The sequence below is a fragment of the Elephas maximus genome, chromosome 6 (genome assembly GCF_024166365.1).
Source record: "Elephas maximus indicus isolate mEleMax1 chromosome 6, mEleMax1 primary haplotype, whole genome shotgun sequence".
NCBI classification, from domain to species: Eukaryota; Metazoa; Chordata; class Mammalia; order Proboscidea; family Elephantidae; genus Elephas; species Elephas maximus.
In genome coordinates this window covers 139,579,795-139,593,075 of record NC_064824.1, presented here as the reverse complement: position 1 = coordinate 139,593,075, position 13,281 = coordinate 139,579,795, and the positions used below count along the sequence as shown (strand labels likewise).

Sequence of the window (13,281 nt, the reverse complement as noted above, 5' to 3'; positions counted from 1 at the left end):
GAAAGCTCGATGTCCCAAAGTCATGAGCTGAGACGGGAAAGAGCCCATCCACCTGTGTCCACTGGAATGACACCGGGCTCCTCTCTTCTGCTCTGTGGAATCCATTTCAGAGACTTGATTGATAGAATTAGAGTTGGAGGAAACCTTGGATATGATCCAGCCCAAATCTACTTTGAAGAAACTGAGCCCTCCAGAGGGTGGGTGATGTGCACTTAGGGGAAGAGCCAGAGCTGGAGCCCTGTGTGCCGGCTCCTCTTCCATCTTCTCCATGCCATAGCTGTGGCTGTGTCCACAGAGACACCTCTGGTTCCAATGGTGCTCATCAGCACCGCCCTGGAAGTACCGATCGCGAGTGAGCATGGCGCCCACGTGCTGTTGCATGGTGACTTGTGCGGACCTAATCTGGAGGCAAGTTGTGTAACCACCAAGCCTGGTAGCTCTCCTTCCGATTCTAAGTGCCCAAAAGAGCAATGGGGAAGGAATCTGACAATGAAAATTTAAAATGTACCATCCCAGGGCGATTTTGACCAGTCACCAGGGGTAGGCTTACTCATAAGTGATGGGCAGGGCAGAGGGACCTCCCTTTGTTAGAAATGAGTCCATGTGGACATTTGATAGTTGATTGAAGCAAATTCTGGGTAGAATGGGCATGGAGTTAAAATGAATCAAAAAACATCAGAGGAGAAATGAACTCCAGGAAGGAGAGGCGGTACTTCCTCTGAAAAAAACCCCCCAAACCAAACCTGTTGCCGTAGAGTCAATTCCGACTCATAGCGACCCTATAGCACAGAGTAGAACTGTCCCATAGGGTTTCCAAGGAGTGCCTGGTGGATTTGGACTGCTGACCTTTTGTTAGCAGCCGTAGCTCTTAACCACTACACCACCAGGGAGGAAAAGGAAAAGAGAGGACTGTGTGTCTGAGATTTGGAGGTGGATGGAAAGAAAGCTGAGAGAGTTCAAGTTGACCTGGTGTCAACCAATCTCCATAAAGGGAGATGACAGAGAGAGAGAGAGGCAGTTGGATCTGGGAACTTGCAAGAATTTGAAGTTATTTTTGAACAGTTGCTACAAGGATGAAATAAAGAGTCAGAGAATGTTCGTGACATAACTGCTGACCTGCAGTGACGCTCGGTTGTTGGCACACAGTACGAGTCATTGGCTGTTGCCATTAGTGTGGCTCCATGACTTTCTGCAGATATCTCAGGCACTCCAGGTCAGAAGGAGTGACCAAATTCAGTGTTAGTAAAGAAGAAATGACAGAGAGTCAAGAAGAACATTTTCTTGGAAAGAAAATCTAGAGTGGTGGCAAGTAAATTCCCAAAATAGCCGACCATCAGGTCCTGATGGGTGGGAAGCTGGCTTGGGGAACTTCTGGAGAACCAGAGCATGAGAGGGACAGGTGAATGAGAGAAGCCCCAGAGGCAGCTGAGTGTGAAAGGAAGACCCTACTGCCTGTAGAGAGAGAGACTTTGGAGGGCAGGTCGGGGTGGAGGGGTCCCAAGTGATGAGATTAGAGTGCAATACACAGAGGCCATTGAAGACCCAAGAGGCTGCTGCTCAAAGGAGTTACCCACACAGATGTTAAAGTTTCTGGAGATGATGGTGGGGTGTGGAGTGTAGACGCAGGCTGAGCACGATGGAGCTGAAATCATTCGGGAAGGTCGGAGAACTTCTGTTTGTTGCCATAAAAAAAAAGAGAAAGAAATGGATAATTATTTGAACAAAAAAAAAAGTGCGAATGGGTGAGCAGACCTAAGTGGGCACCACGGCAGAGAGGAAGTGATTATAGGGAAAAAAGGTTTGTACCCAGCTTTTTCCCCAAGTTTGTGAAAGTGGTTACCATCTAGAGGATTTCAGGAGGCAACTGGCAGAAAGTCCGGCTCTGGCTATTTCAAGATGGTCGGTGGAGTGGGAAGAAGAAAGAGTTGAGGCTTTGAAGTATAAATCATGCAATCTAAAGGGCCAGATGGATGGGGCTGGTAGAAGGGCTGAGAGCAGAAGAAGCTAGAGAAAGGTAGAGTCTTCTGATGGTCCAGTGCTTAAATGCTCAGCTGCTAACTGAAAGTTGGTGGTTCGAACCCACCAACAACTCCGTAGGAGAAAGATGTACAGTCTGCTTCTGTAAAGATTACAGCCTTGGAAACCCTATGGGGCAGTTCTACTCTGTTCTATAGAGTTGCTATGAGTTGGAACTGACTGGATGGCGATGGGTTTGGTTTTCGTTTTGGTTGGAGAAAGAGTACTATGGATTCAGAAAGCAGGAGATAGGAAGTGGGACAACTAGATGTCAGCAGAACGGAGCCAGCAGTCTTGAGTGAGAATGGCTTGGTTAAGAGAAGGGTTTCAGAACTAAGCAAACCTGACGTGTTTCAGAAGGTTTTTGTAAAATGGTTTCCCCAATGGCTCCTCGTGGTTTCAGCTTTGATAGGGGTGGGGTGCTAATGTCCCTGCTCATTGGGCACTGAAAGGAGTGAGAAGAATGTTCAGATTATCTCTAGCACTTAAAAGGCTTTTTAATGGGCCTTTGTAACAGGGGAATAGATCCTAATTCCAAGTGATACGCCCCACTTCTGGCATAATTACATAATATCCATCCTGCCAGATGACAGGAAAAGAAGGTGGGTGTCCTCAAGAGCATCCCCAACAAAGCAGCTGAGGTTACAATGAAATGATAAAAGGGTATCTACCATGACCTACTCTTTATTTTCTACAATACCATTAGAATGACTGATTCATCACAGCTCTGACTATAGGGAAAAAGACAAGTCCATGTTGAAAAGCAGTGAAGAGGATCAGTAGACAAATGGGGCATCTTTTCTTTATTGATGTGTTGGCAAACCCCGGAGGAGGAGTAGACAAGTTTTCCGTTGTGTTTAACCGTTATATAAGCGAGCAAACAATTAGAATCCCATACTGAGTGCTCAATGAGCCAATCAGCGTAGCATGTTTCCACATGGATGATAAAACCTTTGTTTTTATGCCAAGAAAACATCTCTGTCTTCTAGCGTTCAAGCCGCTCACAGCACCGAGGTGGAATATTAATCCTTTTATGCTGTCTTTCCTAATTAACTTCACTCTGCAATTCCTCCAGTACTGTGTCCCACTGCATGTTCTATACAAAAATAATGATAGTAATAATAATAAATCTCTGCTTATAATTTTTGGGAAAAGTATTAGGAGGGTATTATAGTGTTTGCTAGTAAATTAGGGGCTGCTTCCCATTGGCTACCTGTTGGCTAGGTAACTTTTCCCCATAGAGTGTACTTGATCTTAAAACACACATATGTTTACAATATTAATGATCACCACTGTTCTAAATGAATTCTACTTAATCAGTCTCTAAAGGTGATCAGTTGTGTTTTTTGAAATCCCTTTGTTATCCTTTTAAAGATGGTTATGACTGACATAGTCCTGGTGGCTCAGTGCTTAACAGCTATGGCTGCTAACCAAAAGGTCAGCAGTTCGAATCCACCAACTGCTCCTTGGAAATCCTATGGGGGAGTTCTACTCTGTCCTCTAGGGTCGCTATGAGTGGGAATTGACTCGACAGCAACGGGTTTGGTTTTTCTATGACTATGATACAAACCTGTATGCTACAGTGAGTGGTCAAGCTGATCCAGAACTGGTGAGGATCTCAACATGAGCTTTTGTGTCCCCGCAAAATACGAAGATTTGAAATATTCCCAAAGCATTTGTGAGATTTTGTGTTTTGCTTATGAAATAAGAATGTGAGCTAAGGAAGGCATCGTGCCCACACAAATGTGCTCAGAAAAATAGTGTTTCCAGTGGTGTTGAAGGAGTTTATGATTTCTCCATGGACATTTTCAAGACTTTCCACCCTAGAAAATACCACAGAAATGGATGAGGCATAAGCCGTAAAAGGAGAAAACCAGATGGCTTCAAATTTTTTATTTTCGATAGATTGATTACTCCTAGCATGGAGTTGGTCATTGGTATGCTTTGATATACCCAAGAAACCATGGTCCTGTGTTTACTTGAGGCTTTGGCTCTCCTGGATAACCAAGCATGCTCATGTGTGTGCCATCGTGTGTGTAAGACAATGACATTTTATTTTCAGTGATGACAAATTATTCAACATTTTTCTATGACCCACTGTAGTAGATGTTCAGCCTTTCAGAAGAGAAATGTCCAAGAATTTTTTTGGGGGGGGGATTCTTTTATCTTATTTATAGTACTGTAAATTAGAACCAAAAAGTATGTCATAAATTAATGAGAGATAGTGTCATCCTATGATTTAGGTATCGTTTCTCTTTTATTGACCCTACGATGATAGCTAATCCTTCTCTGAAGTGTTCTTGATAAAGCCAGTAAGTGGAAGATCCTCCCCTGGTCCTCAAGGTCATTGATTTAGGCCTGGGAAATGCTGAGAGTTTTATGTGGTGTCATTCGCAGAGTCTTTATCTCACATGATGATGCAAGCCATTTCTATGACCTGCTATGTAATTCACACTCCCTGACACCCATCCTCCCAAAGATCCTTTAAGAATCTTTACTTTGGCTAAAGACTGGCAGATGCCTTGGATTTCTTGGCAAAGGCTTGGTCTTATTTAATACTTTTGTGTGACAGTTGTTAAAAGCACAAGATCTTAACTACTATAAAAAATAATTATCCTTCACATTAGGCGTTAGAAAGGGGATGTAACATCAATGTTTCCATGTCAATATCTTTCCCTATGAAAAGGATTCATCTACAAAGATGTTGTCAGGAAGTCTTAAGTACATAAAGGGGGAAAGAGAGTGGGTCTGAGTTTAGGAAGCCCTGTTTCAATTTATACAAGGGGAGTGCTTGTATAAGGATATAATTTCGCTACACCAAAATTCTTCAATTTTATGAGACAAAATTTGTATCCTGTTTCCGCAGTGAAAATGAAAGCAATTTTACTGGCACAAGGACAAAATAATTGTGAATATGAAATGTCCACTGTGATCACAAAGATCAGAATATAAATATCATACGTGCTCACACAAAATTTCTTCCTGTTTCAAACACAGGCTGAAGTCATTAAACATACTTACTGGAATAATGTTGTGTTTCCTGTAGTTTAAATCAATATGATTTAAACACTCTAGCTGGACCTTTGAAGTATTTTGCCCTGGTTTTTAGATTTGTTGATTTCTATTCCTTGTTCAGTGCTTCTGTGGGACCCCATTCTCGGTAACAGTATGGGAGTTTCATATTCACCACTGTGGGGGGAGAAAAGAAGTCTTGGTGAGCCATTTTTATGTCCATTGCTATAGCCCCAGAGCTAATTCTGATTAAGGGTTGACTATATACTCATGGTCCCAGTAGACAATCAGTTTGGGTTGTCATAAAAATAATGTTGGATAATTATGTCATGACTGGTTGCATATCATCCTGTTTAACATTGTTCTGCATTGTATGATTGAATACAGAGGCAACAACAAACTAAATGAACAAACATCTAGCCCAGGCCTAGACCTGCCTTTGAGTATCATACAACTAAGCATTTCATGAGAAAAGAAAATCAAACCAAAATCTCATTAAGGTATTTTAAAATAAAAAGTTTACATGTAATTTTAGTTCTTCCTTTTGGATTCAAAGTTGCATGTGCCCAGCCATTTTGATTTTTAAAGAAAAAGGAAGAAACGATAGTTGCTTAAGGGTTTAACACACTGGAGTGATGAGTCACCAGACTTCGGATTCTGTTTTGCAGCTGTGGATTTGTACTAAAAAATCCTCATTATCACTTAAGAAGTCTGGAGCAATGTCCAAAATTTAGAAATCATGTTTGGATTTTTGTTTATCGACTCATTTATTTTCCCCCGTAGATATGGGAATGCAGAATTCCAAGGAACTACATTCCTGTCCAAACTTAGTGGAACTCTCCAGAACAGGCCCCCAAGGTTTCTTCCTGACAAAAGTAGATATGATCTGAAATTTGACTACAAAAAAGGCATAACTGGAAATAAGATATAAGTGCTCCTATTTTGCGTGATAATTTGTAGGAAGTTGCCTGTTATCCATTCAGAATGCAGACCTGAAAGAGAATGTCACATTCCTTAATCAACATGTGTTTCATTTGTCTGTATTTCGTGTTTCTTGTTGGTTTCCAAAGAAACATGTCAGAACGCCGAACAGATGCATGTTATCATTTGTTCTAACGCTTTCACGTTTTTTGCATTTCTTTCCCTTAAAGCACAAGACTCTGCTGACATTATTTTCCTTATTGATGGATCAGACAACACCGGAAGTGTGCATTTCACAGTCATTCGAGACTTCCTTGTGAATCTCCTTGACAGACTCTCGATTGGGACTCAGCAGATACGAGTGGGGGTGGTCCAGTATAGCGATGAGCCCAGAACCATGTTCTCCTTGAACACCTACTCCACCAAGGCACAGGTTCTGCAGGCAGTCAAGGCCCTCAGGTTCACTGGTGGGGAGTTGGCCAACATTGGCCTTGCCCTTGATTTTGTGGTGGAGAATCACTTCACCCGGGCAGGGGGCAGCCGAGTGGAGGAAGGGGTTCCCCAGGTGTTAGTCCTCATAAGTGCCGGGCCTTCTAGTGACGAGTTCCGTGACGGGGTGGTAGCCCTGAAGCAGGCTAGCGTGTTCTCATTCGGTCTCGGCGCCCAGGCCGCTTCCAGGGCAGAGCTCCAGCACATAGCTACCGATGACAACTTGGTGTTTACTGTCCCGGAATTCCGTAGCTTTGGGGACCTCCAGGAGCAATTACTGCCGTACATTGTTGGCGTGGCCCAAAGACGCATTGTCTTGCAACCCCCAACCGTTGTCACTGAAGGTATGTATGCTCTTCTCGACATCAGTGTGGGTGGGGGGTGTTGTGTGTGTGGGTTTTTGTAGAAGTAAGGCGGGCCCCAGAATGATTCGCCTCAGGAGAACCTGTAAGTACCCACAGTCTAGTCCTTCTCTGCTGAGCTCCTAGGTGAGGTGTTTGTGATTGTTGCTGTGTTTGAAAGACTGAAGATCAACGAGTGGGTGAATTGTCAAGAAAGTGTGCTTTTAAGGCGAACTCAACACAATACTCACTCCAGGATAGTTAGCATCGTTGTGTAATCTGCTTATAGTCCAAAGAAACCAAACCAAACCCATTGCCACCGAGTCAGTTCCAACTCACAGCGACCCTATAGGACAGAGCAGAACTGCCTCATAGTGTTTCCAAGGAGTGGCTGGTGGATTGGAACTGCCAATCTTTTGGTTAGCAGCTGAGTTCCTAACCACTGAGCCACCAGGGCTCCAATTATAGTCTAGTCATCCTAAAAATGAATTAGAGGGAGCTTATTGGGTTGTGGCAGGAGCTCTGGTGGTGCAGTGGTTAAAGCCCTCAGCTGCTAACTGAAAGTTCAACTGTTTGAGCCCACCAGATGCTCGCCAGGAGAAGGATGTGGCAGTCAGCTTCCAGAAAAGATTTACAACCTTGGAAACCCAGTGGGGGCAGTTCTATTCTGTCCTAGGGGGTCGGCATGAGTCAGAATTGGACTTGACTGCAGTGGGGAATTGGGTGGCACAGATGGTTAGTGTCCTCCACTGCTAACTGAAAGGTTGGGTGTTCTAGTCCACCCAGAGGTGCCTAGGAAGAAAGGCCTGGTGAAAGGTCAGCCAGTGAGAACCCCGTGGAGCACAGTTCTACTCTGACACACCTGGGTCGCCAGGACCCGGAGCTGACGCAACAGCAACTCGCTTTTATTACAATGCTGAGAAAACTAGTCCACGGTAATGGTGTTGGCCCCTAAAATCAGCGTGTCGGACGTGCACTCAGGCAAAGAGCCTCTTCCCAAAAGCAACAGAGGTGCACAGTGAGGACTAGCCCTCAAAGGCACTCTGTGCCAGGGCCGTGGAGAGTTGAATTTCTTCTGACGGTAAGAAATGCAACATTCGTTTGGTGGGGTTTTATAAACATTTTTTTTTTCCTCTGTGCTTATCAAGTTTAGGGGTGATTCTTTGAGTGGCAAGATGATGACATATACTCAAAAGTCAGGCCTTTGGCAAAACAAAACATAGGAGTGATTTAAAAAAGACAAAACTAACCAAGCCACGGAACAAACATGCATTTAACAAACAGGCGAGGTAGGGGGGGTACTTTCAAAACTTAAATCGGAGCAGAGGCAGGCTTGATGCTGTGGCAGTTACAAACGGAGCAGATCCAGTCACACCGCGGGACGTTACCCGGAGGTTTCTCGCACGGTCAGAGATTTTGCCACGGATAGTATTAAACATGTTGCTGGGTGGGGTATATCAGAACTGATGTGAAATTACATTTTAAAAATTCTCTTGATATTTCTAGACGTCTCTCTAACTGGAGTTATTTTTCAACATTAATACAATAGAAGTGGAAACCCGGCAATCGGTCCAAAGGACCGCCGTGAGGGGCAGGCAGGATGTCCCCATCGTTCCCAGCTTACAGATGAGGAGAGATCGGAGCTCCTGGTGTTGCGGGACGTTATCAAACTTGCACAGTCATGCAGAGGCAGCGATAGGTCTAGACTCCAGGTTTTCTGCCTGCTGGTAGGAAAACCTGTGAACATGAACTTTCTGCTTCTCAGAAATAGCAGAGGGTCTCCGGGCTGTGGTGGAAAACTCTCTCTAGGCAGCCAGGGGAGTAGGCACAGTCTCCCCTCCCTGATCAAGTATTCTCTGAGACAGGTCAGGCCAATGGGATGCCACTCAGTGAATTAGTGATGCACTGTCCCCTCAGTCCTTTCCAGAAGCATCCAGCTCACTTCCCGCTATAGCTTACACCCTGGAAGACCCTAACAAGATGAATTCTTGAGGGTAAAACCTTGTCAGTCTTCTTCTTCACCATCCGTCCGGTACCAAAACAGATAATGGCACATAGTAGGTGCTCCATAAGTATTTGATGAAGCAATGCTGAGGCTGATATAAGACCCTGGTTGTCGTCTGCAACCGGTGATGCCGATTTTCTCATGTGGATCGATACAGTGTTAGGGTTCTTGTTATCTTTTTAATTAAATGCCGCATACCTGTGTCTACAAAGTAAATTTGCTAGTAAAATACTGCTGTTTTTCCCCATTTTACTAGTTGAGGTTATGGGTAGGCTTTCCTTTGAAGAAGGGTGGTCAATAATTTAAAGATAAACTTTTTTTGGAAGTCGTGCCATTGTACGAAGTTAAGAGAGAAGCATTTGAAAGTCTTAATAAAAACAAAGGAAAACAAAAACCAGCTTTATCCACTCACGTATTTGGAGTTGACCTCTGCCTGATAGAGCTTTGCTAACCCTGAGTTGTAGCGATTGCATGGATGTGAAGGCAATATCACTGCATTTCCTTACAAAGGTTACATAATTCAAACAAAGTTGGTTCACACTCCCTCCCAATGATTTTAAAATGGGGCCTTTATCGTAATGACGAACGTAGGAAGATAGCTCAGGATGGGGACATCTTATTTAAAGCACACACTTAATTCTGGATGTTGGAGCTGCCCCGTGTCCAGGTGATGTGGTAAGAAAAGCGTAAATGATGTTTACTCTCTAGAGGATATTTTTTAATTACATTTATTTAAATCAGTAAGGCCAACCCAGAGTGGTTGCCTTTAATCTCATTTAGGTGTCTGGCTTTTTCCCCTTGCTTGATGGGATCCTAGCACTGACCACAATCCTTCAGGTGAGCTGACAGAGAGGTTAGAACTTTGGATACAATGAGAAATGGAAATGGACAGGGGAGAACAATGGAAATGGGGGGCTTTGACTTGCCTGAGATCATTTCCATCATGGCACCATTCCTGTGGCCCTGGTAAATATGGAAACAATCTGGTGAGACTTTACAACCTATTTTGGTTTCCCTGGGCTTGCGTACTTTTGGAAACAAACCACTTACAATCATTTTGTAAACACTGAGGAAATTCCATGGTTGTGGTCCGGGTGACCTGGCTTCTGGTCCCAGGTCTTGGGCTGACGGGCCATTTGACGCTGGGCAGGTCGTACAACATCTCTTGGCTCTGGGTTCTTGAAATTATAGCAAAGGAGTTAAAGTAGATGAAAATATTTCCATTCTAGGAGAAGATTTAAATTCTTTGCTATTAATAGGTACCATATCAAATAAATAAATAAATAAATAAACCCAGGTACAACATAGCCCTCATTTAATTTTTCCCTAGCTTATTAGCATTTTACAAACACCATCTTTAATCTTAGTAATTAATTTATAGTCAACAAATGTTGAAGAGGTGTCGATATATCTATGTCTACATGTCTATGTCTCTATGTCTGTGTCCTTATGTTTATATTTAAGTCTATGTCTATGCCTATATGTCTATGTCTACATGTCTAAGCCTATGTCTATATGATGGTGTCTAAGGCTTTATGTCTACATCTATGACTGTATCAGTTACCTAGTGCTGCTACAACAGAAATACCACAATTGGATGACTTCAAGGAACAGAAATTTGTTTTCTCACAGTTCAGGAGGCAACAAATCTGAATTCAGGGCGTGGCTCTATGGGGAGGTCCTTCCTCGTCTATTTTAGCTTCTAGTAGCTGTGCCAGGCCCTGGCATTCCAGGGCTTGTTGATGTATCCATCTCTGTCGTCTGCCATCATCTGCCTTCCTATTCTCCCTGTGTGTGTCTCTGTGTCCGTTTTGCAGAAATGATTAGATTTAGAACCCACCATACTTGGGTATGATCTAATTAACATAACAAAGAAAATCTTAGATCTAAACAGGATTACATCCACAGGTGTGTGGGTCAGGATTTCAATACATATTTTGGGGGGACAAAATTCAATCCATAACAGTATCTATCTCTATCTCTGTGTCCATATCTATATACCTACATCTATTCCTATCTCTATGTATCTATGCTTACTTATCTTTTATCTCTATTTGGAGAGCACTGGAGGGAGGAGGAGACAGTACAGGCGTGGGGCACTTGCTGTCTTAGATCAGGCATTGTGGTGAGAATTCCACGTATCTGTGTGTCTACCTGAAGTCTGAGAATCTGGCATCCACTGTCTAGATCACAACTTGATGCCAAAGCAGTGGTCCCCAAGTGCCCTCAGTGGATGCTTTTTATCTCTGTATGCATTCATACGTTTTTTCTTAAAGAAGAGAGTTCGGACCAATAATATTAACATCATCACATCTCAAGTGAATTGAAGTGTTACAAAATTGAATTGCCATATAATATACCTAACAGAATAGAGTGACAGAGGGCTCCTCAAGTCAGTATGGTGATGACTTCATAAATTAGTAAATTGATGGCACAATTTCCCCCTCAGGTTTAACCACCTGTGCTCATATAAGTCTTGAAAGCTCTCTTAGGTTTCTGGATAGGTGCTCTGGTCCTATCCATCCTTTGTCCCACAACTCAGGCGGGTCTTCTATACGCTGATACAGCCTTTCCCTGGCTGGAAAGCTGTTCATAAGCCACTTCGAGGAAGTGATCTTGTTGTCACCTTTCTGCTTTGTGACTTGTCTTTAAGTTATCGTAGTCTTAAAACATTATTTAGGACCTTTACAACAGCATACTTGAATGAAAGTACTTCTGTGCCACTTGCTGGTTTTGATGTTCATTTCCTTTTAATAAGTTTATGATGCCAGGTCATTTTTTTTTTCCACCTGGAAAACAGAACTAGAGGGGGTGGAGATGTGTGTGCTCTTCCAATATTAGCATTTAGCAATGTGTATCCTGTGAAATCAAGACCATGAAGTCAAGGGCTTACCGAACACACACCAGTTGCTCCTTTAATTATTAAAATGATGGCTTCCTTCTGGCCTCTCAAATCCAAACTATATATTTATGGTGGAAAAGAGCTTACTGACTTAAGTGTCAGCATGCTAAACTGATGGCCACTAAAGCAAATTTTGTTTTTGTGAAACTCTTTTGTAAAAAGTACTAAGAGTGGATTGGGTGAGAGGGGACCCTGACCTGTCATTCAGCAGGGAACGGTGCAGCTGTAACAAATATGTGCATTAGGACAATTTGCTGCCTGGGTCCATCAGTGACTTCACCTTGGCCAGAGCAAATGGGAGCATACCTTAAATGGGGCTATCTCTGTAGAGAGTCATTGTTGAGGGTGACTGGTAAGGCCCTCCTTCTCACTGTGTCATGTTGCTACCTGCAGTCGTTGAAGTCAACAAGAGGGACATAGTCTTCCTCGTAGATGGCTCCTCTGCACTGGGACTGGCCAACTTCAATGCAATCCGCGACTTCATTGCCAAGGTCATCCAGAGGCTGGAGATTGGACAGGATCTTATCCAGGTGGCAGTGGCTCAATTTGCAGACACTGTAAGGCCTGAGTTTTATTTTAATACCTACCCCAGTAAAAGGGAAGTTATGAACACCGTGCGGAGAATGAAGCCCCTAAATGGCTCGGGCCTGTATGTGGGCTCGGCACTGGACTTTGTCCGCAACAACCTGTTCACTAGTGCGGTTGGCTACCGGGCTGCAGAGAAGGTGCCTAAGCTCTTGGTGTTGATCATAGGCGGTAAGTCCCTAGATGGGGTCAGCCAGCCTGCCCAGGAGCTGAAGACAAACGGCATCATGGCCTTCGCCATTGGAAACAAGGCTGCCGATCAGGCTGAGCTGGAAGAGATTGCTTTCGACTCCTCCCTGGTGTTCGTCCCCGCAGAGTTCCGGGTTGCCCCTTTGCAGGGCATGCTGCCCAGCTTGCTGGCGCCCCTCAGGACCCTCTCTGGAACCACTGAAGGTATGGTGGGGGCAGCATCAGATAAGCAATAGGGTGGTCTTGAGGCAGAAGCTTTGAGAAAAAAAAAAAAAAGAGTTTTATTTGTGTTTAGCTAACAAGCACCTAACACAGACAACTGTTAAATGATGAAAACCACAGCAATAACAAGATGTGTTTCAGGTTCTCTTCTACCCTGATTTGAAAGCTGTACGACTTAAAATGTCCTACGGTAAGAATGATGTGAGACTTAGATGGTAGGACCTAGGACCACCTATTGCTGAGGTGTGTGGCCGAGGTGGTCACTTCAGCTCTTATCCCTGGTCAGTCCCCAGTGCTGTTCTGTTTGTACGGTGACTCCTGCCCCCCTCCTCTCTCCACTGTCAGGATTTAGCCTCTCTCCTTGTCCTGAGTCTACTTCAAAGGCCAAACCTGGCTAGGATAGGACATAGTGCCCTCCGATTTCAACCTGCCTCTTTTCTCTTTAAGGGATTTCATCCTGTAAGAAAGCATGTTGAATGAATGGGTGTGAAGATCACTTACCTGGTGGTTCTTCAAATCCCTCATGTGATATGATGATCAATGAAATGTTGTTTTTAAGTCAGTGTCAAGGTCTATGGGCTTGTGAATTGAATATGTAA

At 43.8% G+C, this 13,281-nt stretch overlaps 1 protein-coding gene across 1 annotated transcript in view; it reads left to right on the top strand.

The window, feature by feature from the left end:
* Positions 1-13,281, top strand: part of COL6A3 (collagen type VI alpha 3 chain) — a 90,692-nt gene that overhangs the window by 17,240 nt on the left and 60,171 nt on the right. Inside the window, exons 4-5 of the mRNA XM_049888523.1 lie at positions 6,180-6,782; positions 12,080-12,664. Coding sequence (XP_049744480.1) covers positions 6,180-6,782; positions 12,080-12,664 — 1,188 coding nt within the window. The remainder of the gene's footprint in view (positions 1-6,179; positions 6,783-12,079; positions 12,665-13,281) is intronic.